Source organism: Coregonus lavaretus (assembly GCF_964263955.1).
Source record: "Coregonus lavaretus genome assembly, chromosome: 4".
Taxonomy (NCBI): domain Eukaryota; kingdom Metazoa; phylum Chordata; class Actinopteri; order Salmoniformes; family Salmonidae; genus Coregonus; species Coregonus lavaretus.
In genome coordinates this window covers 58,419,837-58,446,621 of record NC_139991.1, presented here as the reverse complement: position 1 = coordinate 58,446,621, position 26,785 = coordinate 58,419,837, and the positions used below count along the sequence as shown (strand labels likewise).

Genomic DNA, 26,785 nt, shown 5'->3' with positions numbered 1-26,785 from the left:
CGTAACTGAAGCTTCTATGGCATTGATCATAAGCAATCAACAAAAACAACTATATGATTATTAAATGCCCCCTGGCTCAGACACAATCTGATTAGAATGTCAAATGAGACACACACACACACACACCCACCAGCCAGGCGGTGGAGAATGGTTGGCAGTCAGGAGTCATGAGGAAGGACAATTGGGTTCCAAGTTATTGTGACTGGATTGAATGCTATCTACTGCTCTTCAATTGAACGGATTGCATTTAGTCTGGAATGAATGCACCAACCAACCCCCCCAAATAGACTCCCAAATAAACAATCTCTCTCTCACTCACTCACTCACTCACTCACTCACACTGAAGTGGAAGAGGTGTCTGCTGCTTGACTTAGGCTGTTTCGGCAGGCAAAATATACACACACATTGTCATTCTCCAGTGCTCAGTGATCATCACCAGTCAGGTTAGACATGCAGGTGGCTTTACTTCCTTGTCAGTGTTAACATACATGTTATCATGTCACAGCAAGACACAGAGGTAGATGTGTGTGTGAGGTCACAGGGTTCCGCTTCAGATCATAGCACCTCGAGCAGTGTGTGTGTTCCCTGAGGGAATCAGAGAAAACAGAGGAAGACTGAGAAAGAAACGACCCAGGAAAAGAGAGCTAGAAACTCAGAGGGACACTCCGCCTCTACTGAGCCAAAGAGGGGGCTGACAATGCTTTAAACCCCTGCTCTGTCTTTCTGTCAGTCTGTTTGCAGTCTCTGCTGCTGCTCTGCACCCATTCAACTGATTTGGTGGGAAATGAACCGTATAGGTCTAGCTTTTATTCCCTCCCTCTGGTGGTTTGTGTGTGAATGTGTATGTGTGGTCTGTGGTAAATCCGAGGCTCGAGCCAGTGTATCGGTTGAGTGGTCAAATAGCACAGATCCTTGTCGATCTGCAGCGTGGGCATTACCTCTCTCTCTCTCTCTCTCTCTCTCTCTCTCTCTCTCTCTCTCTCTCTCTCTCTCTCTCTCTCTCTCTCTCTCGCTCGCTCGCTCGCTCGCTCTCTCTCTCTCTGTGGATTTAGACTGTCAGCGGAATGCTATTAAAATATGACTGCTCAGGGCATAAACACAACTGAACAGAAGGGGGACGTGTGTGTAGGTCAACCAGTTTGTGAAAGAGAGTCTAGCCTGCTGTCCTGGCTACACCCACAAACAGGTCGTCCACTAGACAGTGGGACTGATGTTTAAAGAAGGTGCATGTTCTATTGTCACTATGGCTTTTCATAGCAGTACTAGAAAATAGGTTTGGGCGGTATACCGGGGTATTTCGAAATAATACTTTTTTTTGCTGGGGTTGGTGGGTGCTACCCTACTGCTTAAATATAAATTAAGTATAACTATAAGAAATCAAAGATGTGTCAAATAAATTAAATCCAGCTCAGGGCTCCAGCTATGCAGTCGTGGCTAGATGTCAAGATCAAGCTTCATAGTTACAGCAGAGACATTCAATCCCCTCCTTGATCAAGATCCTTGTTGCCTAAATTGATCTGTGTGCACGTTCGATAATACCGTATTCCCCGGTATGGTACAGAGACGGTATAAAAATCTGGGTACTGCCCAACCCTATAAGAAAAGCAAACATGAAAATAGTAGTCATGTAAATATTACAGCTAATCAACTATGCAATGTTAGCTAATCAACTAACATTGCATAATAATACCGTAATATGCAGCATTGTTCGTAGGTCTACTGTATGCCTGGATCTTTTTGAAATTGGGCCTATTTTTCATTTCGGTGGTCTGAGAATTAATGAGGTCAATTTATTTATTCATTCCCAGCACATGAGTAAAAGTGTGTGTGTGTGTTTTTAGGAGTGACCCTGCTTATGATTACAGCAAAAGCACACTCTTTAGGGATCAATTCCTCAGTTCAAAAGGCTGGAAATCAGCCAGAACCCTGCCTGATGTGTGTAACAGAATAATATAGGCCTCGCCATTCAGAATGGCACTAGCATCCATCATTAGCTCCAGATTTAGCTCCAGCTCTCCTCCCCTTAGGGGCTAGGAGATAGACGAAACAGGAGGGAGCCTCTGTTGATAGATGCTCTCTCTCAGCCAAGGCCATCGGCAGTGATACTATCTGAGCAAAGCTGGCAAATCAGAGAGTTCAAGAAGCATTTGCAGATGTCAATGTCAGTAAATTCAGCATTCTTCTCTTTGCCCACGTCAAACCCTCCAGCCCATTTATGGTGTTATTGCAGAGGGAAGCTCTTTGATTGGTTTAACATGTCCAAGGAATGGCTGAATCTGTGGTTTAGTCAGTACTATTTTAGGGTAAGGGAGATGGAGAGAGGGTGATGGGGAGGAGAGTGGAGGGGTGGGTAGGATGGAAGGAAAAGAGAGAGACCAAGAGACAGTCAGGCTATGGGGGGAGGTGTTAGAAAGTGTCAGTTGAAACAGTGTGGGCTGATATCACAGGAGAAGAGAAGTTTTGTGTTCTGTGGTGACTGATGTCATGACCCTCTCCATCTTGTCCTGTCTTTCTCTCTCCTGTCCTATCCTCTTCTCTCCTGTCCTATCCTTCTCACTCCCATTTAGCTAGGTCACTCTCTCCCATTCTAGTCTCCTCCTTCCCCCAGTGACCCCACCCATCTACCCTTTTAGAATTTGTCAGTGTTTGCACCAATACACATATTTATGACCAATGTTGTGTATGCCATAGAAATATTGTTTTTGAAACAGACTGTTTACATTCTGGGAAAATACAGAAACAAGGGAAGTCATGTTTATCAATGTAGATACAGTGGGGAGAACAAGTATTTGATACACTGCCGATTTTGCAGGTTTTCCTACTTACAAAGCATGTAGAGGTCTGTAATTGTTATCATAGGTACACTTCAACTGTGAGAGACGGAATCTAAAACAAAAATCCAGAAAATCACATTGTATGTTTTTTAAGTAATTAATTTGCATTTTATTGCATGACATAAGTATTTGATACATCAGAAAAGCAGAACTTAATATTTGGTACAGAAACCTTTGCTTGCAATTACAGAGATCATACGTTTCCTGTAGGTCTTGACCAGGTTTGCACACACTGCAGCAGGGATTTTGGCCCACTCCTCCATACAGACCTTCTCCAGATCCTTCAGGTTTCAGGGCTGTCGCTGGGCAATACAGACTTTCAGCTCCCTCCAAAGATTTTCTATTGGGTTCAGGTCTGGAGACTAGCTAGGCCACTCCAGGACCTTGAGATGCTTCTTACGGAGCCACTCCTTAGTTGCCCTGGCTGTGTGTTTCGGGTCGTTGTCATGCTGGAAGACCCAGCCACGACCCATCTTCAATGCTCTTACTGCGGGAAGGAGATTGTTGGCAAAGATCTCGCGATACATGGCCCCATCCATCCTCCCCTCAATACGGTGCAGTCGTCCTGTCCCCTTTGCAGAAAAGCATCCCCAAAGAATGATGTTTCCACCTCCATGCTTCACAGTTGGGATGGTGTTCTTTTGGTTGTACTCATCCTTCTTCTTCCTCCAAACACGGCGAGTGGAGTTTAGACCAAAAAGCTATATTTTTGTCTCATCAGACCACATGACCTTCTCCCATTCCTCCTCTGGATCATCCAGACGGTCATTGGCAAACTTCAGACGGGCCTGGACATGCGCTGGCTTGAGCAGGGGGACCTTGCGTGCGCTGCAGGATTTTAATCCATGACGGCGTAGTGTGTTACTAATGGTTTTCTTTGAGACTGTGGTCCCAGCTCTCTTTAGGTCATTGACCAGGTCCTGCCGTGTAGTTCTGGGCTGATCCCTCACCTTCCTCATGATCATTGATGCCCCACGAGGTGAGATCTTGCATGGAGCCCCAGACCGAGGGTGATTGACCGTCATCTTGAACTTCTTCCATTTTCTAATAATTGCGCCAACAGTTGTTGCCTTCTCACCAAGCTGCTTGCCTATTGTCCTGTAGCCCATCCCAGCCTTGTGCAGGTCTACAATTTTATCCCTGATGTCCTTACACAGCTCTCTGGTCTTGGCCATTGTGGAGAGGTTGGAGTCTGTTTGATTGAGTGTGTGGACAGGTCTCTTTTATACAGGTAACGAGTTCAAACAGGTGCAGTTAATACAGGTAATGAGTGGAGAACAAGAGGGCTTCTTAAAGAAAAACTAACAGGTCTGTGAGAGCCGGAATTCTTACTGGTTGGTAGGTGATCAAATACTTATGTCATGCAATAAAATGCAAATTAATTACTTAAAAATCATACAATGTGATTTTCTGGATTTTTGTTCTAGATTCCATCTCTCACAGTTGAAGTGTACCTATGATAAAAATTACAGACCTCTACATGCTTTGTAAGTAGGAAAACCTGCAAAATCGGCAGTGTATCAAATACTTGTTCTCCCCACTGTATGTGGTGGGTTGAATGTTTAGATTGGTTTCCAAAGGCCTGAGTGGTCTGGTCTCCCTCCACATTGGTTATAAATCTCAGAGAGGCTATACCGGCTGCTTTGAGAAGAGCTCCTCTCCCTCAGCGGTGAAGTCTGTGACTTCATACACGTACACAAGCTAGAGGGGGGGCGGGGGTTGGTGAGAACAGAGGGGTGAGTGTATGTGTGGGCGGGAGGCACCTCTTCAAAAGCAGGATGGGAAGTTTGTCTTGGGAAAGAGAGGAGTGAAGAAGGTCTCAGCCTCAAACCTGTCATTTTGACGTTTCTGGACTCCTCCCTACATGCTTCTGACAGAGCTCTTAAAGAGAAAAGATTGGAGGAGAGTAACTAAGTATTCAATCATTTGTGTCTGTCTGTCAGTTGAGAGGTCCACTCTCTGCCTCTTCAGAGGAATGGGTGTTTATTTTAGCCCTGCTTCCCAGTATACCCTCCCAGTTTTCCCACAGCCCAGCAGACCATTCCAAGTAGCCCTCTCCGTAACCCCTCGGCTCCCATTCCTAGCACCCTAGAGACCCCCCCGCTCCCCAGGACCCCTTTGACCATCTTAAAGCTGCACTGTGTAACTACACTGCTCAAAAAAATAAAGGGAACACTAAAATAACACATCCTAGATCTGAATGAATGAAATAATCTTATTAAATACTTTTTTCTTTACATAGTTGAATGTGCTGACAACAAAATCACACAAAAATTATCAATGGAAATCAAATGTATCAACCCAGGTCTGGATTTGGAGTCACACTCAAAATTTAAGTGGAAAACCACACTACAGGCTGATCCAACTTTGATGTAATGTCCTTAAAACAAGTCAAAATGAGGCTCAGTAGTGTGTGTGGCCTCCACGTGCCTGTATGACCTCCCTACAACGCTGGGCATGCTCCTGATGAGGTGGTGGATGGTCTCCTGAGGGATCTGGACTAAAGCATCCGCCAACTCCTGGACAGTCTGTGGTGCAACGTGGCGTTGGTGGATGGAGCGAGACATGATGTCCCAGATGTGCTCAATTGGATTCAGGTCTGGGGAACGGGCGGGCCAGTCCATAGCATCAATGCCTTCCTCTTGCAGGAACTGCTGACACACTCCAGCCACATGAGGTCTAGCATTGTCTTGCATTAGGAGGAACCCAGGGCCAACCGCACCAGCATATGGTCTCACAAGGGGTCTGAGGATCTCATCTCGGTACCTAATGGCAGTCAGGCTACCTCTGGCGAGCACATGGAGGGCTGTGCGGCCCCCCCCAAAGAAATGCCACCCCACACCATGACTGACCCACCGCCAAACCGGTCATGCTGGAGGATGTTGCAGGCAGCAGAACGTTCTCCACGGCGTCTCCAGACTCTGTCACGTCTGTCACATGTGCTCAGTGTGAACCTGCTTTCATTTTTGAAGAGCACAGGGCGCCAGTGGCGAATTTGCCAATCTTGGTGTTCTCTGGCAAATGCCAAACGTCCTGCACGGTGTTGGGCTGTAAGCACAACCCCCACCTGTGGACGTCGGGCCCTCATACCACCCTCATGGAGTCTGTTTCTGACCGTATGAGCAGACACATGCACATTTGTGGCCTGCTGTAGGTCATTTTGCAGGGCTCTGGCAGTGCTCCTCCTGCTACTCCTTGCACAAAGGAGGAGGTAGCGGTCCTGCTGCTGGGTTGTTGCCCTCCTACGGCCTCCTCCACGTCTCCTGATATACTGGCCTGTCTCCTGGTAGCGCCTCCATGCTCTGGACACTACGCTGACAGACACAGCAAACCTTCTTGCCACAGCTCGCATTGATGTGCCATCCTGGATGAGCTGCACTACCTGAGCCACTTGTGTGGGTTGTAGACTCCGTCTCATGCTACCACTAGAGTGAAAGCACCGCCAGCATTCAAAAGTGACCAAAACATCAGCCAGGAAGCATAGGAACTGAGAAGTGGTCTGTGGTCACCACCTGCAGAACCACTCCTTTATTGGGGGTGTCTTGCTAATTGCCTATAATTTCCACCTGTTGTCTATTCCATTTGCACAACAGCATGTGAAATTTATTGTCAATCAGTGTTGCTTCCTAAGTGGACAGTTTGATTTCACAGAAGTGTGATTGACTTGGAGTTACATTGTGTTGTTTAAGTGTTCCCTTTATTTCTTTGAGCAGTGTATATGTGTACAGGTGTTTTTGGAGACCTAGATTTGAACACAATTTCCAAGAATCCTCCGCTCTCATAGGTAGTCCTTAGGGAATCATATGGTACATCAGCATCCTCTCTGAATGCAGTGTAGCTGCTGGAAATGTGACACTGCAAGTGGATGCGATAACAGCTACGGTCAAGATTGAAAAGAAGATAAATCGATTCCATTTTACAATGTCTTCACAACAGGTAAAAATGTGATACACTGGCTATAATTCTCATTTTTTGATTCTAATAAAAAGTGTTTATGTTGTTAGCAATGCAAGGTACATGGTTATAACTTTATTATTTAACTTTATTATTATAGATAACTATCTAGCTAACATATCTAAAGTTGTTACCAGGAATTTCTCTACCTGGTAAAATATTCAATAGCAATCTGACGATAGCTAGGAAGCTGTCTTGTTACATTAGCTAGCTATCACAATTAGCTATCACAATGCATTTGGACTTTCATAGCGCTGCATTCACGGAAAATAGCATGGCTTTGGCATGCTTGGTAACGTTTAGTCCTTTGCCCTTCTGATTCCAATACTGGGTATGGCCCCTTGCATTCTCGAACTAGCTGGTACCTAGTTAGATTAGCTTGCAATCTAAATGTGCCTGATTTAGATTGCCCAGTGCAGTAAAAACAAACAAAGCTCTAATCATTTATGCATCTATGCATAGTCACTTTACCCCTACCTACATGTACAAATTACCTCGACTAACCTGTACCCCCACACATTGACTCGGTACCTGTACCCCCTGTATATAGCCTCGTTATTGTTATTTTATTGTGTTAATTTTTATTTTATTTTTTACTTTAGTTTATTTAGTAAACATTTTCTTAACTCTATTTCTTGAACTGCATTGTTGGTAAAGGGCTTGTATGTAAGCATTTCACGGTAAGGTCTACACCTGTTGTATTCGGCGCGTTTCACAAATACAATTTAATTTGATTTGATGTAATAGACCCTAATGTGAACAAGACAAGTGGTGGTAGATGTGCACCAAAGTAAAAACAAATATGATGTAGGCTACCCTAATCATAGACAGAACATTCAATTTGATAAATGTTTTATCAAGAACAACTACTGCATTTCATTTGGTATCTATACAAGTGCTGCTTTGTATTAGCTACATTGGTTATCAAGATGTTGTGTATTAATTGTAGAAGTGTGATACTCGACCCTTCTGCATGAAAATCACAAGTTATAGGCTACATAAAATAACACGTACTGAACAATACAATATATTCCTAACAATGTTTGCATGTTTTTTTCTGTAGGATTCCAGTTTTGAAGAGCCACAGTCCCCATCTGCTGTCAGTAGAGGAGCTAGAGGAAGGGGGAGAAGAAGAGGTAGGGGTAGGGCTGCAGAAAGAATTAGAGGAAGACCGTGAGGGCTGCCCGACTGACAAGAGGCTGACCCAGATAAAGGTTGAACATCTTTCACCTGTGGTTCTGTTTACCCGTTTCACAACATTAAAAAAATCATTTTACACAATATTTGACTTTATTCTGTAATTAACTGTTCCTCCTCTTTTTTTTCTATCAGTACAGGTTAAGTTAAGAGAGCTGTCCTTTGAGTAAAGGGGAGAGGTGCTGGAGCAGTTCGCTACCTGTTCACTTGGAGTGATGTTTGGCATAATGGATTTGCAGATGGCTATCCCAGGATCTCCAGACATCCCAGACCGAGGACAATCTCGCTGGTGCACCTGCCTGAATATGACGGGAGATGCCCGCTGACCTGGGGCCGGTTGCACCAGTTGGTTGTAAGTGGGTCATAACTCACGTCTGACGTAAAATGCACTCTACCACGGACCTAAAAATGATACGTGTGGCACCACTTGGGCATAAGCCTGGGCTTGGATTCCACACCTAGTAGGGAGCAGGCGTAGTGTGTTAAATTGGGACTATCTTCATCATGATGCGCATAGAAAATGATGGCAATCTTGTGTGTCCATATTTCACAACCTCCGCAGGCTTTTGAAGTTGCCTAGATGCGTGAGTCAATAGCAAAATAATACACATTGATGTAGGCTACATTATAGCATGCTAAATATTTCTGATAAGTGATAGATGAGCAAACAAATAGATGCACCTCCACTTATTTTCCCAGCCAGAGATCAATTAACCAAATAGGCCTATACAGATGGAGATTTAGTGAAACAAAATCACATTGATTGATTATCAGACAAGTCAAAGGCTTTTGGTAGGGAGTAGCCTAGGCTTACTACGTGAGTGAAATAATCTACTACTTGGTTACATAACATGCTAGCAAAATGTTTTGATTAGTCCTGTTAATAGATGAGCAAACTAATGCTACTTAGGTAACATTTCCCGGCGTAATTGTAACCAAATGTCCAAACGGAGATGCAGTGGGGAAAACATTCTGACATTGATTGATTTATCAAGACTAGTCCCCATGCTTGTCTCAAATCAGTGTGATGGTGCTGTCCCAATCAAAACAGTGCTGAAATTATCATCTAGTTGACCCCACACGGCTATTGCTTTACATTTATTATAACGGTTGGATGACTTTGGGAGTTTCAGTAAGCAACAATTTGATACTTAACTTCAATTGCATTAGCCTATTACTGCAATATTTTCTTTTATATCGGTCGTGCATGTATAGTGGTGGGCTATGCGAAGTGATGGGCTAAGTGACATGCCTCGCAAACAGGGCCTAAAATTAACTTTTTGGCCCACCAGCCACTGTGGCAGGTAGATGAAAAACATCTGATTCTTTTACCAGCCAAATTATTTTTTCGCCATTATTACATTACAAAAAAAGCTTTGTAATGTTTCAAAACAAGAAATCGATTAGTAAGAAGTAATGTAGTATATTGCTCAATTTATTTTTTTCCAAAATATCAGATGAGACAAAATGTTCAGCTGCCCCTTTAAGGGTGGGAGGTTACCATGGTAACGAGGCCACTCGTGTTATGTCTGTGTCTGTGTGAGATTTGGGATCTGACTAGGGCGTCTCTTCACTATCAGTTGAAGTAGCAGACTCAATCTAACGTTGAAAAACAACCAAGCTTGTGAACAAAACTATGTAAATAGCCAAGAAAACACAAGGACAAAGTCTCACTTTGTGTGCAGCGCCTCCAAAAATGAATCTCTCAGCACTTCACTCAGTGCACACAGCTCCCCTGCCAGGCAGTGTTGCTGTGTGAGGTGGGATATAGGATTCGTATGTCTTTGTGCGATTAGCAGCTATGAAACAAAACAGCAGAAATACTTTGAAAATAGCACTGCAGCATTTTTCTGCTATAAATCGCAACTCGCACGTGCTCATACTTTACTTTTGACTATTTTTATGTACGAATGTAATGCTCGCACTGTAGCCCTGCAAATTGACCACCCGCCAACGTGGCTGAAATAGGCATTCTTACCCGACAATACCTAAATCTACCCGCGAGTGGCGGGTGTTAATTTTATGCCCTGCTCGCAAAGTTTAGAACTGCCACAAGGATGGCAACACCCTAATAACGGCCACTGCCTAGCAACCATCATTATGAAGCATAAAATATAATGAACACGCATTGCTTATGCCAGAATGAGCTATGACTACTCTTATTTTTGGTTGGTGCAACAGGTGTAAATTCTGATCACAAAGTCGGACGTAGCTACAGCCAATCTATCTAGCATTTAAGACCAACTTCTTTACGCCCCAACTGGTAAAACTGGCCCCTGGACAGGAAGTGTGGCGACCAGGGCCTTGCAGATGTGTGTGCAGGATGGCACACATTTATATTTTCTGTCTGGTTGAGGGGATTTTGCGGCCTGTCCGAATTGTCAGAAATGACATGTTGGCGTTGGGCGATCTACGGCGCCGATCTACAGGATCCAGGCACAGACCACAAGGAGTAGCGACATGCAGCATACAGACAATATGTTGTTTGGCAGTATGGAGCCCTGGGACGAGGGAACAGTGGCGATTCCTAGCTGTTGTGTCTGGCATGTTCGAAACAAGTATGCTGATCTCTTATGGCAATACACAGGCTTCATTCCGAATAGGCTGTAGAGCTCTGATGTCCTCACTCCGGAAGACAGCACAATAAATCGACTTCCGGCGCCGTGACAAGAAAGCCAATAAAAATATGGACAACTGTTCTTTCATATACTGTCTGGCAGTACTACCAGAGACGGCTCCAAATTCAGACTGCTAAATAGCCTACTTCCATCTAAATACTCCTGCACCTTACAACACTGCACGATTCTATTTATTTATTACCAAGTATGTTTACATAGCAATTTAACTCTTTCCACCTCACTGCAATATTCTTTATTTGTATTCCGATTAGGAATAATATTCCATTCGGTGATATCATTTGTAAATAGTTTTGTTTGTGTGATTTATAAAACAAATTTAACTAGTTCTGGGTCCGGTTTCCCAAACGCTCGTTATTTACCGACTGCCTTAGACCAGTAAGACTGGCCCATATACAGTATAGGCTACATAGGCTTATTTATTTCAATGATATTTAAATAGATTTCATTTTCATTCGATTTAGTTTTATTTGGCTACTGTCTGATTTTTATTTTTTTGCCTCAATATATTTCATGATGTGTAGCCTAACAGGTGCACAATGTAGTGCCAAATCTTAATTTAGTGCATTATTGTAGGGTAAGCATTAGAATAAGCCTCCTCAATATTTGCAGCCATATGTGATATATCTTTAGGAGCTGATCTGTCGTCAGTATTGTGAAATAATTATAATGTTAAGGTAAGATTTTCATGGAAAAAGCTGATCCAAGAGCAGCTCGCGCCTTTCGATCCTATCGACACATGCCTCAACGATGCACTTAGCGAACGTTCACTCTGCGTGGTGTTTTGGGAAACATGTTACATCTTTGGCCGTTGCAGGAAAGATGCATCTTTAAATCAATCGTAAGCCTAAGTTCCATCACTATCGGGAAACCGAGCCCAGGGCAATAGCAGTTCAGTACTTTACCAGTTCAGTATTTCATCTGAATGTTATTTTGTTTTATCTTATTTGTCTTGTGTCATTTTTGCACAGTTGCTGTTGTTAATTTTTTTACTTGCACTGTGGTCTTTGTTAGTTTGTGAAGGTTACAGAGTATCTTGTATTCTTGTAAAATGTCCGTAATAAACCTTTATTTGACCTGATCTGTGTAATCATCCAGACTTGTTTCGTACTGTATTTACACCAGGATAGTTAGGTAATTTGGAGTTAAAACCTTCAGGAGCATAGATGTCCAGGAAGAGAGTAGTTTAGTAAATAAATCTAATACCATTCCAAAAGTACAATAATGATGCCTATATGCTAGATAAAGAATGCACAAATATTGTTTCTCAAACCATGTTTCTTGCCCACACAAACAGGGGTCCTCCCCTGTTCAAAGGTGTGCTAACTGCAGGAGGGCATCTGTGTTGTCTCCTTGAAGCTGTACTTCAGGCCATGTCCTTAGAAATAGAGACGAGATAATTAGATGGTTGTGATGGTTGTAGTCAAGTGCTGCCAGTAGGGTTCTAGCCTCGTAGACCAGAGGAGAGAAAGTAAACCTTTTGCTGGAATTCATGAGTGTGGTTCTGGAAGGACTCAAGCTCAGATGTAGACTTAGATAGATAGACAACAAATCAAACACGTTACATCAATCCTTAACTCAATCTGGAAAATGACTATCACTTACCAACTATGACAGACTTGCCTTTGATGACCATCAGTCTTAGATTTCCAGGGTAAATACATTCAGTTTAGTAAGTCTTTGAATTATTGGAGAAGGAGGCCATGTGGCAGAATGAACAATGATTTCTCACCTAAAGTTGCAGTACTTCTCGATATTTTTCAGCATTCAAGACAATTTGGGTCAGTGCCTGCTGTGCCGAAGATCCCTGCTGCATCCAGTCTTTATTGCGGTTCTCCTCCAGATTGTCATGCTGGCAGCAGCCGAAGGCCCATTTGTGTTCACTGACCACGTGATGCAAGACACACCTCCACAGATTCTGAAATTAATTGAGAATGCATCATTGGGAGCATTACAACCTCAACTATGTACAGCAAATATCTTATGCAACTTGTGCCTAGCATAATGTTTCAGTTGATATTAACTAAGAAAAAGCTGGATATGTATTCTATGTCTGCTGAACAAGATACTGTATAACTTGAGGTGTTTCTTGGATGCCATCTGATATGAATTGATGTAAGTGTGAGTAATGTATTGCATCAGAGACTGCTCAGAATCATATAGCCTGCTGAGTAAATGGCTATCATATTAATGCAATGAATTGTAGTTGTTTGCTAAGGTAAATTAAGTAGTTACCGTGAACCTCACTCTGTCTGCAGTTTTACAGCAGAACCAGAAATGGTTGACAATGTCCTTGATCCAGACCAGAATGATGGATTGTCCCGAAATCATTTTGCCTGTGTTTGGTAGAACAGACATTGCCAGGGAGAGAAAGTCCATTACACATGAGCAAGCTTCGACCCAGACACCACCTCAAACAAGCAGCATTACTAAACAAATGGTAAGAAGAGCCTTGTATACATATCGTTTGTGTTTACAAAGACAAACATCAACAGCTTTTGGCCCACAATCATGCTACAGCTTAATATTAAAATAGGCAATTTACATGTTTTATTTATTTATTTAAAGGGGACAATGCACATTCATCAACATCAATATTACAATAATTCAACATCCATGTAAATGTGCCGGGGTTAGCCAAAAGCTAATTTGCACCCGTAGTCCCAGGGCAGGTAAAGGCAATTACACAGCCACAATACAAATACACACTAAAACAATACAAATACATTACATCCAATAATATATAATTCTAACAACTTATTCGTAATAAAAACACTGTCGTCTTACATATGAGGAACCACAGATCCACAGGTTTGGATAGATTTGAGCCATGTTTTTAATTTAAATTTAAAAGTACAATAATCAGTGCAGCTTTTCAAGTCCATGGCCAGTATATTGTAGCTCTAACAGAGAAGGTTGATTGACCGAATTTGCTGTGTCGAAAAGGGACAACGCAATCCCCTCTAGTTACTGCCCTTGTTATCCTGCAGGTGCTTTCCTTGAGCATGATATGCCGGCATAGGGGTGGAGGGGCAAGACCATGCAAGATCTTAAAGACAAGGCTTGCATCTGCATACTGCTTAAAGCTGTCCAGACTGAATATATTATGTTTGTGAATGATGCAACAATGGTGGTAACTGTTTGGTTTGTTATCGAAAATCTTAAGTGTTTATAGAGTGATTCAATTGGTTTCAGAATAGTAGCTCCTGCTTGTGACAGGGAAAGGAGCATTCCAAATGGCTTTTCACCTTCTCCACTGCGGTCCACTGTGATGTAAGTGCCTTAATGTGTTTGGACCCCAGGAAGAGTAGCTGCTGATTTGGCAGCAGCTAATGGGGATCCCTGATAAATACAAATGACAAACAGTGCATGAGAAGGCCATATTTTCTAATCGTAGCATTATCTGTTAACGCCGATACATCCTGACAAAATACGCTATCACTGGCCTGCTAATATACCTTTCTGGACCTTGTAAACTGTTGAGAAAAGACCCATTACTGATCCAAATGGTTGCCGAATCAGGCCTAGGCAAGATTATAATTATTTCCGAATGAAGCATATGCATTCAAAACCCAGGGCTTTTTAGCGGTTATTGAAATGGCATATTCATTGCAGTTTACAGCCTAGACTAGAATTCTTTACTCACTAGAAGAAAATAAAAAGAAATGCATTATTGCATTGCATTGTGTTGCTATAGCCTAGGTATGATCATTTTCTTGTCCCTAATAAGTATTAGGCCTAATATTTAGGTAATGAATGATGGATTGCATACGCTTCTAGGCGACACATCTCTGGTCTGTCTTCACGGTTCTCTTTGCGCAATTACGCACCTGACTTCTCCGCTGCCTCTCAGCTACAGCTTATTCCTCTTAGCCCTTGGAGTCCCAGGAAAAGCTAGACTACAATAGCTTGTTGTACACTTAATTCAAGCATTTTATTTACTTCTACTAGCCTATCGAGGAGAGATTCCATCTTGCTCTTGCTTGCTGAATGTACAGTTAAAGTCGGAAGTTTACATACACTTAGGTTGGAGTAATTTAAAACTCGTTTTTCAACCACTCCACACATTTCTTGTTAACAAACTATAGTTTTGGCAAGTCGGTTAGGACATCTACTTTGTGCATGACACAAGTAATTTTTCCAACAATTGTTTACAGACAGATTATTTCACTTATAATTCACTGTATCACAATTCCAGTTGGTCAGAAGTTGACTGTGCCTTTTTAAACAGCTTGGAAAATTCAAGAAAATGATGTCATGGCTTTAGAAGCTTCTGATAGGCTAATTGACATCATTTGAGTCAATTGGAGGTGCACCTGTGGATGTATTTCAAGGCCTACCTTCAAACTCAGTCCCTCTTTGCTTGACATCATGGGAAAATCAAAAGAAATCACCCAAGACATCAGAAAAAAAGTTGTAGACCTCCACAAGTCTGGTTCATCCTTAGGAGCAATTTCCGAACGCCTGAAGGTACCACGTTCATCTGTACAAACAATAGTACGCAAGTATAAACACCATGGGACCACGCAGCCATCATACCGCTCAGGAAGGAGACGCGTTCTGTCTCCTAGAGATGAGCGTACTTTGGTGCGAAAAGTGCAAATCAATCCCAGAACAACAGCAAAGGACCTTGTGAAGATGCTGGAGGAAACGGGGACAAAAGTATCTATATCCACAGTAAAACGAGTCCTATATCGACATAACCTGAAAGGCCGCTCAGCAAGGAAGAAGCCACTGCTCCAAAACTGCCATAAAAAAGCCTGACTACGGTTTGCAACTGCACATGGGGACAAAGATCATACTTTTTGGAGAAAGTCCTCTGGTCTGATGAAACAAAAATAGAACTGTTTGGCCATAATGACCATCGTTATGTTTGGAGGAAAAAGGGGCTAGCTTGCAAGCCGAAGAACACCATCCCAACCATGAAGCACGGGGGTGGCAGCATCATGCTGTGGGGGTGCTTTGCTGCAGGAGGGACTGGTGCACTTCACAAAATAGATGGCATCATGAGGAAGGAAAAGTATGTGGATATATTGAAGCAACAGCTCAAGACATCAGTCAGGAAGTTAAAGCTTGGTCGCAAATGGGTCTTCCAAATGGATAATGACCCCAAGCATACTTCCAAAGTTGTGGCAAAATGGCTTAAGGACAACAAAGTCAAGGTATTGGAGTGGCCATCACAAAGCCCTGACCTCAATCCTATAGAACATTTGTGGGCAGAACTGAAAAAGCGTGTGCGAGCAAGGAGGCCTACAAACCTGACTCAGTTACACCAGCTCTGTTATGAGGAATGGGCCAAAATTCACCCAACTTTATTGTGGGAAGCTTGTGGAAGGCTACCCAAAACGTTTGAACCAAGTTAAACAATTTAAAGGTAATGCTACCAAATACTAATTGAGTGTATGTAAACTTCTGACCCACTGGGAATGTGATGAAAGAAATAAAAGCTTAAATAAATCATTCTCTCTACTATTATTCTGACATTTCACATTCTTAAACTAAAGTGGTGATCCTAACTGACCTAAGACAGGGAATTTTTACTAGGATTAAATGTCAGGAATTGTGAAATACTGAGTTTAAATGTATTTGGCTAAGGTGTATGTAAACTTCCGACTTCAACTGTAAAATAGGGGGAGGTAGGGAGAGAGCGCTAGCTGTTCCCATGTACTATAGGCTATGCAAGCCTCCACTACTGCGCTTCACTTGAAATCCCAGGAAAAGCTATAGGCTACAAAAGCTATAGGACATTTCTTTTTTGAATTTTTTATACTAAGTCTAATGGTCTTTTTGTGGAGAGAAGCAGGATTGCTCTTGCTAAATGTAAAATAGGCGTAGGCCAAATGAACTGTCGCACAGGACAGACCGAGATGAGCACAGTGAAAAAGTGTAAATCACTTGCAAACCACTTGAGCAACGAGGCAAGCAATGACATGGTGTAAAAGATGTGCAGGCTAAACAGCGTTTGTTGTTGAATTGCTACATTTAAATACAAGTTTCTATATTATTTTTCATTACATGTATACTGAACTAAAATATAAACTCAACATGCAACAATTTCAAAGATTTTACTGATTTTACTGTTCATATAAGGAAATCAGTCAATTTAAATAAATTCACTAGCCATAATCTATAGATTTCACATGACTGGGAATACAGATGTGCATCTGTTGCTCACCGATCCCTTTTTTTTTTTTTTTTTAAAGGTAGGGGCGTGGATCAGAAAACCAGTCAGTATCTGGTGTGACCACCATTTGCCTCATGCATCTCCTTCACATAGAGTTGATCAGGCTGTTGATTGTGGCCTGTGGAAGTTGTCCCACTCCTCTTCAATGGCTGTGCGAAGTTGCTGGATATTGGCGGGAACTGGAACACACTGTCATACACGTCGATCCAGAGCATCCCAAACTTGCTCAATGGGTGACGTGTATGGTTTAGTATGCAGGCCATGGGAAGAACTGGGACACTTTCAGCTTCCAGGAATTGTGTACAGATCCTTGCAACATGTGGCCGTGCATTAACATGCTGAAATATGAGGTGGTGGCGGTGGATGAAAGGCACGGCAATGGGCCTCAGGATCTTGTCACGGTATCTCTGTGCATTCCAATTGCCATCGATAAAATGCAATTGTGTTCGTTGTCCATAACTTATGCCTGCCCATAACGTAACCTCACCGCCACCATGGAGAACTCTGTTCACAACGTTGACATCAGCAAACCGCTTGCCCTCACAATGCTATACACATGGTCTGCGGTTTTGAGGCCCGTTGGACGTACTACCAAATTCTCTAAAACAACATTGGTAGAAAAATTAACATTACATTCTCTGGCAACAACTCTGGTTGACATTCTTGCAGTCAACATGCCAATTGCTCACTCCCTCAAAACTTGATACAGTGGGGGAAAAAAAGTATTTAGTCAGCCACCAATTGTGCAAGTTCTCCCACTTAAAAATATGAGAGAGGCCTGTAATTTTCATCATAGGTACACGTCAACTATGACAGACAAAATGAGAATTTTTTTCTCCAGAAAATCACATTGTAAGATTTTTTATGAATTTATTTGCAAATTATGGTGGAAAATAAGTATTTGGTCAATAACAAAAGTTTCTCAATACTTTGTTATATACCATTTGTTGGCAATGACACAGGTCAAACATTTTCTGTAGGTCTTCACAAGGTTTTCACACACTGTTGCTGGTATTTTGCCCCATTCCTCCATGCAGATCTCCTCTAGAGCAGTGATGTTTTGGGGCTGTCGCTGGGCAACACAGACTTTCAACTCCCTCCAAAGATTTTCTATGGGCTTGAGATCTGGAGACTGGCTAGGCCACTCCAGGACCTTGAAATGCTTCTTACGAAGCCACTCCTTCGTTTCCCGGGCGGTGTGTTTGGGATCATTGTCATGCTGAAAGACTCAGCCATGTTTCATCTTCAATGCCCTTGCTGATGGAAGGAGGTTTTCACTCAAAATCTCACAATACATGGCCCCATTCATTCTTTCCTTTACACGGATCAGTCGTCCTGGTCCCTTTGCAGAAAAACAGCCCCAAAGCATGATGTTTCCACCCCCATGCTTCACAGTAGGTATGGTGTTCTTTGGATGCAACTCAGCATTCTTTGTCCTCCAAACATGACGAGTTGAGTTTTTACCAAAAAGTTCTATTTTGGTTTCATCTGACCATATGACATTCTCCCAATCCTCTTCTGGATCATCCAAATGCACTCTAGCAAACTTCAGACGGGCCTGGACATGTACTGGCTTAAGTAGGGGGACACGTCTGGCACTGCAGGATTTGAGTCCCTGGCGGCGTAGTGTGTTACTGATGGTAGGCTTTGTTACTTTGGTCCCAGCTCTCTGCAGGTCATTCACTAGGTCTCCCCGTGTGGTTCTGGGATTTTTGCTCACCGTTCTTGTGATCATTTTGACCCCACGGGGTGAGATCTTGCGTGGAGCCCCAGATCGAGGGAGATTATCAGTGGTCTTGTATGTCTTCCATTTCCTAATAATTGCTCCCACAGTTGATTTCTTCAAACCAAGCTGCTTACCTATTGCAGATTCAGTCTTCCCAGCCTGGTGCAGGTCTACAATTTTGTTTCTGGTGTCCTTTGACAGCTCTTTGGTCTTGGCCATAGTGGAGTTTGGAGTGTGACTGTTTGAGGTTGTGGACAGGTGTCTTGTATACTGATAACAAGTTCAAACAGGTGCCATTAATACAGGTAACGAGTGGAGGACAGAGGAGCCTCTTAAAGAAGAAGTTACAGGTCTGTGAGAGCCAGAAATCGTGCTTGTTTGTAGGTGACCAAATACTTATTTTTCACCATAATTTGCAAACAAATTCATTAAAAATCCTACAATGTTATTTTCTGGATATTTTTTTCTCAATTTGTCTGTCATAGTTGACGTGTACCTATGATGAAAATTACAGGCCTCTCTCATCTTTTTAAGTGGGAGAACTTGCACGATTGGTGGCTGACTAAATACTTTTTTTCCCCACTGTACATCTGTGGCGTTGTGTGACAACTGCACATTTGAGTGGCATTTTATTGTCCCCAGCACAAGGTGCACCTGTGTAATGATCATGCTGTTTAATCAGCTTCTTTATATGCCACACCTGTCAGGTGGATGGATTATCTTGGCAAAGGAGAAATGCTCACTAAAATGGATGTAAACAAATTTGTGCACACAATTTGAGAGAAATAAGGTTTTTGTGTATATGGAAAAGTTCTGGGGTATTTTATTTCAGCTCATGAAACATGGGACCAACACTGCATGTTGCGTTTTATATTTTTGTTCAGTTCAATTGAAGTATTATTTGCAGTTGTCACTATGACAATGAACACACCCTGGAGCACTGAATGGTCTTGTTACCATGTTAATAGGCCTACAGCGTGCAGTAGAATGCGTTGATCAGTTGATTGACAGGTGTACTGCAGAACGTTAAACGGTCCGCTGGTGTGGATGCACGCCAACATTTATAGTGATGTATAATTTATCGTTATAGTTATTGTCCTTGGTGTGGATGGCCCTTAACTTTGGCTAAAGATTTTACATATTGAATCTTGGAAACTCCAGCCAAGAACATGAGACGTTCTAAAACTAGACCGTTCAGATCAAACAAAATCGTTGCGTTGTGTCTCATCTTATGTATCTGAAATTAGGCTTCATGATCATGGCTATTCCGTGCCAGTAGACTAGTGACTTGTGTGAAGTAGCTAGTCAATATCAGCGTGGCTTTCAGACCAGAAATACAACACAAGGTAAAATAACGTTATACACAAGTTAGCTACTTACGACTAATATATATTGTTAAATATTGTTACTGTTGCATCACATTGGATGACTACTAGCAAGTTAAAAAAGACAAAAAGTGACATATTGCAGCTTTAAGATGTAGTCTGGAGGGGCTAACATTAGTCCACCCCCAAATGAAAGTAAAAAAAAATGTTTTCAAACATGGTCTGAAGTTGTAGTAATAGTAATATTTTGGTGGGTGCTTATATTTATTCCATTTGTCCCATGTGTGAATTGGAAATGTGTTTTTTGCAAATGTGTCTGCCATTATCAACGGCGACCCTGGAGCAATTAGGGTTTAGTGCCTTGTTCAAGGGCACATTGACAGATTATTCACCTTGTCGGCTTGGGGATTCAAACTAGCGACATTTTGGTTACTGGCCCAACGCTCTAACCACTAGGCTACCTGCAGCCCTAGTCTGAGTTACATTAGGTAGGCCTCATGCCAGTCATTATAATTTATGTGGGATTGAGGCATGCATATTTCTGCTAATGCATTAATTACATTACAGGATTATTAGACTACTTTTAAGTAGCCTAATGTCTGGCATTCAAACTTTGAACTTTGGGGTAAAACCTTAGGCCTCTCTCTCGTGCTCTCTCTCTCTTCCTCCCTCCCTCTTATCTTTCACTCTCCCTCAGCTGCCCTTGATCAACCAAGACACACAGAGACACATCTTTGGGCTGTGATGAACCCTGGTGGGTGATGTAGCATTTAGGTCTGCTCTCCCTGCAGAGTTGTCCTTTAGAGGGCCTGATCCAGTTCGTAAATAACAAAAACACACACACTCCACAACCCCAGGCCCCCTGTAGCTCAGTTGGTAGAGCATGGCGCTTGCAACGCCAGGGTTGTAGGTTTGTTTCCCACGGGGGGCCAGTATGAAAAATGTATGCACTCACTAACTGTAAGCTGCTCTGGATAAGAGCGTCTGCTAAATGACTAAAAATGTAAATGTAAAATGGTGCCTGTGCCAGCACAGCAGTTTCTCCAAGACGAGAGGCCACTGGAGAGACATTAGGGGTCTGTTCAGTCCCGCTGGTCGGCCACTTTAAAAGCCCATTTATCTCTCTCTCTCTCATACACTCTATCTCCTGCTGCTGCTGGCCCCTAAAAGGCTCAGGTCTGATTTTGGACAGATTTATTCCTTTAACCCTCCTCATATTGCTTAGAGTTGGTGCATAAAGCAGCCTTCTCCAGTAGCTTTAACTTTTACTGTTGAAAAGCGATATCCCAAGTATAAATACAGTAAAGTAAACACACTAAAGGGTAAAAAATATATATGTTTTGAGCAAAATAGTTCAAAGAGTTGGTCTGATGGGAAGTCGTGATTTCGTCGGCCTCCCCCTTGCTTGAGGAACAATAAAGGAGCAATAGAGAACAAATGAGGAAAGGCTCACCCCCACTTGTGCTATGTCATGACTTATTGAGATGTGCCTTTTTAAGTAAATCAGGTGTTAAATGAGGTGAAAGGGAGATTGGAGTGCCAACTTATTTGCTTACTAGACTTGCTGCCTCAATCTTAACTACAGCAACTACAACTATTGCTCCAATTCTAGCTGTGAATACGAGGGATTGATTAGTTTCCCGTCTAGTAGTCCTCTGGTTCTGATAGCTGTTGATCTGCGATGTCAGGAGAAGATTTCTGACCTGAATGCTGACTAACTGGCCAGGTTATTACACACACACACATATTTGTTTTACTATCCTTGTGGGAACCAAACAATTGATTCTCATTCAAAATCCTATTTTCCCTAACCTTAACCCCTAAACTTAACCCTAATTGTAAACCTAAGCCTAAAATAGCCCTTTTCCTTGTGAGGTCCCGGCGAAATGTCCCCACTTGTCCGAATTGTCCTTGTTTTACTATCCTTGTGAGGACTTCTGGTCCCCACAAGGATAGTAAAACCAAACACACACACACTCCATTCAAAACAAACAGTAAAGCAGTCACACACCCTGGTTTGACTTGGATTTGACATCTCCCTGCTGCTTTTAGCGGTCAGAATGTCTTCTCACTCGCTCTACAGTTTAAATCTACCTCTCCTTCTCTCTCTCTCACCCCCCCGTCTGTTGAAAGGCCTGCAACAGTGCCTTCAGAAAGTATTCACACCCATGACATGTTCCACATTTCGTTGTGTTACATCCTGAATTTAGAATGGCTTAAATTAGTATTTATGTTATGGCAAACCCAAATAAGTTCAGGAGTAAAAAAGTGCTTAACAAGTCATAATAAATTACATGGACTCACTCTGTGCAATAATAGTGTTAACATGAATTTTTATGACTACCCCATCTCTGTACCCCACACATACAATTATCTGTAAGGTCCCTCAGTCGAGCAGTGAATTTCAAACACAGATTCAACCACAAAGACCAGGGAGGTTTTCCAATGCCTTGCAAAGAAGGGCACCTATTGGTAGATGGATCAAAATAAAATAAAAAGCAGACATTGAATAACCTTCTGAGCATGGTGAAGTTATTAATTACACTTTGGATGGTGTATCAATACACCCAGTCACTACAAAGATACAGGCATCATCTTGGCAAGACCTGAAAATGGTTGTCTAGCAATGATCAACAACCAATTTGACAGAGCTTGAAGAATTCCTGAAAATAATAATGGGCAAATGTTGCACAATCCAGGTGTGGAAAGCTCCTAGAGACTTACCCAGAAAGACTCACAGCTGTAATCGCTGCCAAAGGTGATTCTAACATGTATTGACTCAGGGGGTTGAATACTTATTTAATCAAGATACACTACATGACCAAAAGTATGTGGACACCAGCTCGTCGAACATCTCATTCCAAAGTCATGGGCATTAATATGGAGTTGGTCCCCCCTTTGCTGCTATAACAGCCTCCACTCTTCTGGGAAGTCTTTCCACTAGATGTTGGAACATTGCTGCGGGGACTTGCTTCCATTCAGCTGCAAGAGCATTGGTGAGGTCGGGCACAGATTTTGGGCGACTAGACCTGGCTCGCAGTCGGCGTTCCAATTCATCCCAAAGGCGTTCGATGGGTCTGATGTCAGGGCTCTGTGCAGGCCAGTCAAGTACTTCCACACCGATCTCAACAAACAATTTCTGTATGGACCTCGCTTTATGCACGGGGGCATTGTCATGCTGAAACAGGGAAGGGCCTTCCCCAAACTGTTGCCACAAAGTTGGAAGCACAGAATCGTCTAGAATGTCATTTTATGCTGTAGCGTTAAGATTTCCCTTCACTGGAACCATGAAAAACATCCCCAGACCATTATTACTCCTACACCAAACTTTACAGTTGGCACTATGCATTGGGGCAGGTACCGTTCCCCTGCGTCTGCCAAACACAGATTTGTCCGTCGGACTGCCAGATGGTGAAGAGTGATTCATCACCAAAGAACGCATTTCCACTGCTCCAGAGTCCAATGGCGGCGAGCTTTACACCACTCCAGCCGACGCTTGGCATTGCGTATGGTGAACTTAGGCTTGTGTGCGGCTGCTTGGCCATGGAAACACATTTCACGAAGCTCCCGACTAACAGTTCTTGTGCTGACGTTGCTTCCAGAGGCAGTTTGGAGCTCGGTAGTGAGTGTTGCAACTGAGGACAGACAATTTTTACGCAATACACGCTTCAGTACTCGGTGGTCCCGTTCTGTGAGCTTGTGTGGCCTGCCACTTACAGTTGACCCTTCACCCCCCCCCCCCCATTTCATTTTGACAGGCCCGCTATGTTACATGTTTTGTTGATGTTGATATGATTTATATATATACTAATCATATTTCTCTCTCTCTCTACCCTCCTCTCTCTCTCTCTCTCTCTCTCAGCCCCTTGAGTTTGATGAGTGCAGGCTGGACATCAGTGTTAACGACAGTGTGTGGTACCTGAGAGCCATAGACCCAGAACACAGACACCAGTGGATCAACTCCATCGAACTACACAGGGTAAGACACCCACATCACTAGAGTTTGCAATATGTCTTTCTGATTGTATTGTATTTTAATTCTGTCATTTTGAAATGGAATGGATCTACTTGGTTCTTTCCTCTGCTGTATGCTTCTTTAAACGACATGTTGCCTTTTGTATTTTTGTTCAGTATATTTACCACTAGCTAGGTTTCCATCCAACTGGCGACAGCTTTTCATGTGAATATTCTAAAATCCATTTTCCCACCTTGGTTTGTTTCCACCAAACTGACTTGTTGCACCGATTTAAAAAAAAAAAAAAAATTTACTTTTTCTTATACATTTTCATGTACCGAATAAAAATCTAATGTTCAATGTGTTTCCATGGCATATTCAACTCTACCGATAGTTTTGTCACCAAAACTGTTGCGTTAAATAGTAAATGTTCCTACTCTGGTCTTGGCACGTGCACTCTAGCCAACAGCTGGCAGATACAGTGCAGGTAGGTTCTGCGGGTAGGCTAGTCTACATGATGAGATTATGGATAAGAGCAAGAATGTTTTTATTGGTCAAAACGGCAGTCAAGTATCGATCATCATGTCACCAGAATAAGACCCTCTGTATTTATTAGAACGGAGCATCAAGCTCATACCGTGCACTTTCACCACTCTGTGAAGTTCGTCATTACTTATTTCGTCTGCCTAACAAGCTGCATGGTTTCCCGAGTCGTAGTGGGAGGACCACACACCATGTCATCGCGTGACTCCAAGTTTACTTTGATATGATGGTTATTATATCAATATTTGCGCATAAAGGCGTTACCACCATTTTCTCGCATAATTAATTTTACCAACACAAAAAGATCCCACTATGTCGAACGAACAAAGGATCTGTCTGCATTTATAAAATTGTACCGACACTTCCTGTTTCCATCACAGCTGTCTTTATATTTTTTATATGGGATGACTTTACTCGAACTGCTGACTGAAGACGGGACGGCTGGGCATTTGTGCGATCGAGTCCGTTTTGTGCGATTGAGTCCCCCCCCCCCCTCCCTGCAAGCAGCAGCACATGCAGTCAGGAGTGGAGGAGAGTAGAAAATGTCTTTAAAAATATATATTATTTTGCTATTCGAACGGTTATAACTGTGACCGCGGTCATTTGGCTGACCAATAACCATCATCCAAAATTCCATGACCGTCACAGCACTAGCACAGAGTCCGATCAGATCAGGGATGTGGTACATAGATGGTTGAGAGTTGTTTCAGTCATTTCGCATAGCATTCCCTGTTAGTTTTATCTGTGAGTGAATGTGTGTATTAACCATGTGTGATGTGTGTGTGTTTCTATTAGAGCCTTAGAGACGGGAGGATAGACAGTGGAGTCATCCAGAGGACCTCACTAGTCCCTCCATCAGCGGTGTGTTTAATGGCAAGTCTATCTATACTAAACCCAAAGCTACTGTTTGATCTACTTCCCTATAGCACAGTACCCTTAATATAGAGTGTGTGTGTGTGTGTCCTTTTATCCAGAGTTGTCATTTGCTGTTCTCACCATTAAAATCAGGGGGAGTGAGTGCCACCTATTGTTTACACTCATTCATACAGTATGAATGACAAAGCTTCCAGGGAGGGGTCCTCACTGACACACACACACACACACACACACACACACACACACACACACACACACAGAGTGATGTGTTGTACAGGGCTCTGCATCACTGATCCAGCTTATAATCTTTTCCACAGACGCCCTGATCCTTCTGGAATTATGGCCTATTACTCATCAGAGAGAAGGAGAGAGAGTGAATAGATAAAATGAAAGTAAGATAAGTCCTTATCATATTGGTCACAGATTGAAAGAGAGAGCGGGAGGGAGAGACAAGGGCAAGAGAGAGGAGGAGGGAGGGAGAATGAGTTGTGGATGGATTGAAAGAGAGAGCGGGAGGGAGAGACAAGGGCAAGAGAGAGGAGGAGGGAGGGAGAATGAGTTGTGGATGGATGAGCGTAGAGAATAGAGAGCAGGATAGAGAGGAGCAGTGGGAGGGGGAGAGGCAAGATAAGAAATGAGGAGTGGGAGGACATCATTCCAGACAGAGCAGGGATTCCTCAATCTGACATTCTGAGCCCATCTCCCAGGGAGGGATTTGCTTATGCAATGGTCATGGTGTGTGAGGTTGTAGGTGGTGTGAAGGTGAAAGAAAATAGTATGTTTGCGAGAGCACAGAACACAGCAGGACAAATAGTGGACCTATGAGCATGTAATTAACATATTTAAATAGTGAATATTGTGTTTGTATGTGGTGTGTCTGAGGCTAAAGAGACAGACACCAACACTATAGCACATGGTGTTGAATGTGTCCTTGAAGGGAGAGTAGTCACTAGAGAACTATATGATTTTTTGGGAGGGCCAATACCGATTTTTGAGGGTCAAGAAGGCCAATGGCCGATATTCAATATCATTACATTTTTACATTTTGATTACTAAATTCCCAGATACTTCCATGTAAGCATCAATATTAAAATCAAACAATACATTTGACTACATAACATCATAATGGTAATAATTTTATTTGAATGGTAAATCTCTTGATAAACTGGATAAATTAAGATGGCATATTCAATAGGAGTGTGTGCATGCATTGAGTTATTGTTTTGGCTGATCAGTGGAGTCTGTCATATGTAGCGCCATAATCTGTTGGCCTTCCATTTGGGACTTAAATAAGCCTACTGATCAACAACATTTGCATAGAAGCCTCCCTCCAGCATGTTACGCCTGTATGGAAGGACATCATATAGGCACTGCTGTTAGTTTTCAGCTGTCAGGACACATCTCTAAACAACTCAGCTTCTAGGACGAAATTTGAAACAACTCAATTGGCTAGTTCAGCTATCTGTCAAGAAATGGGTGGGTTGTAACTTGATCCTACTGCTACAATTGGATAGAGCAAGGCTATAACTCCACTCCCTTTCACATCTCTCTCCAT

The 26,785-nt window shown here is 42.7% G+C and overlaps 1 protein-coding gene across 1 annotated transcript in view; it reads left to right on the top strand.

The window, feature by feature from the left end:
* The window catches only part of LOC311127188 (ceramide transfer protein-like), a 71,511-nt gene that overhangs the window by 22,000 nt on the left and 22,726 nt on the right, over positions 1–26,785 (top strand). The window contains exons 3-4 of the mRNA XM_084158975.1: positions 23,719–23,835; positions 25,150–25,227. Of these exons, the coding sequence (XP_084015101.1) occupies positions 23,719–23,835; positions 25,150–25,227 (195 nt within the window). The remainder of the gene's footprint in view (positions 1–23,718; positions 23,836–25,149; positions 25,228–26,785) is intronic.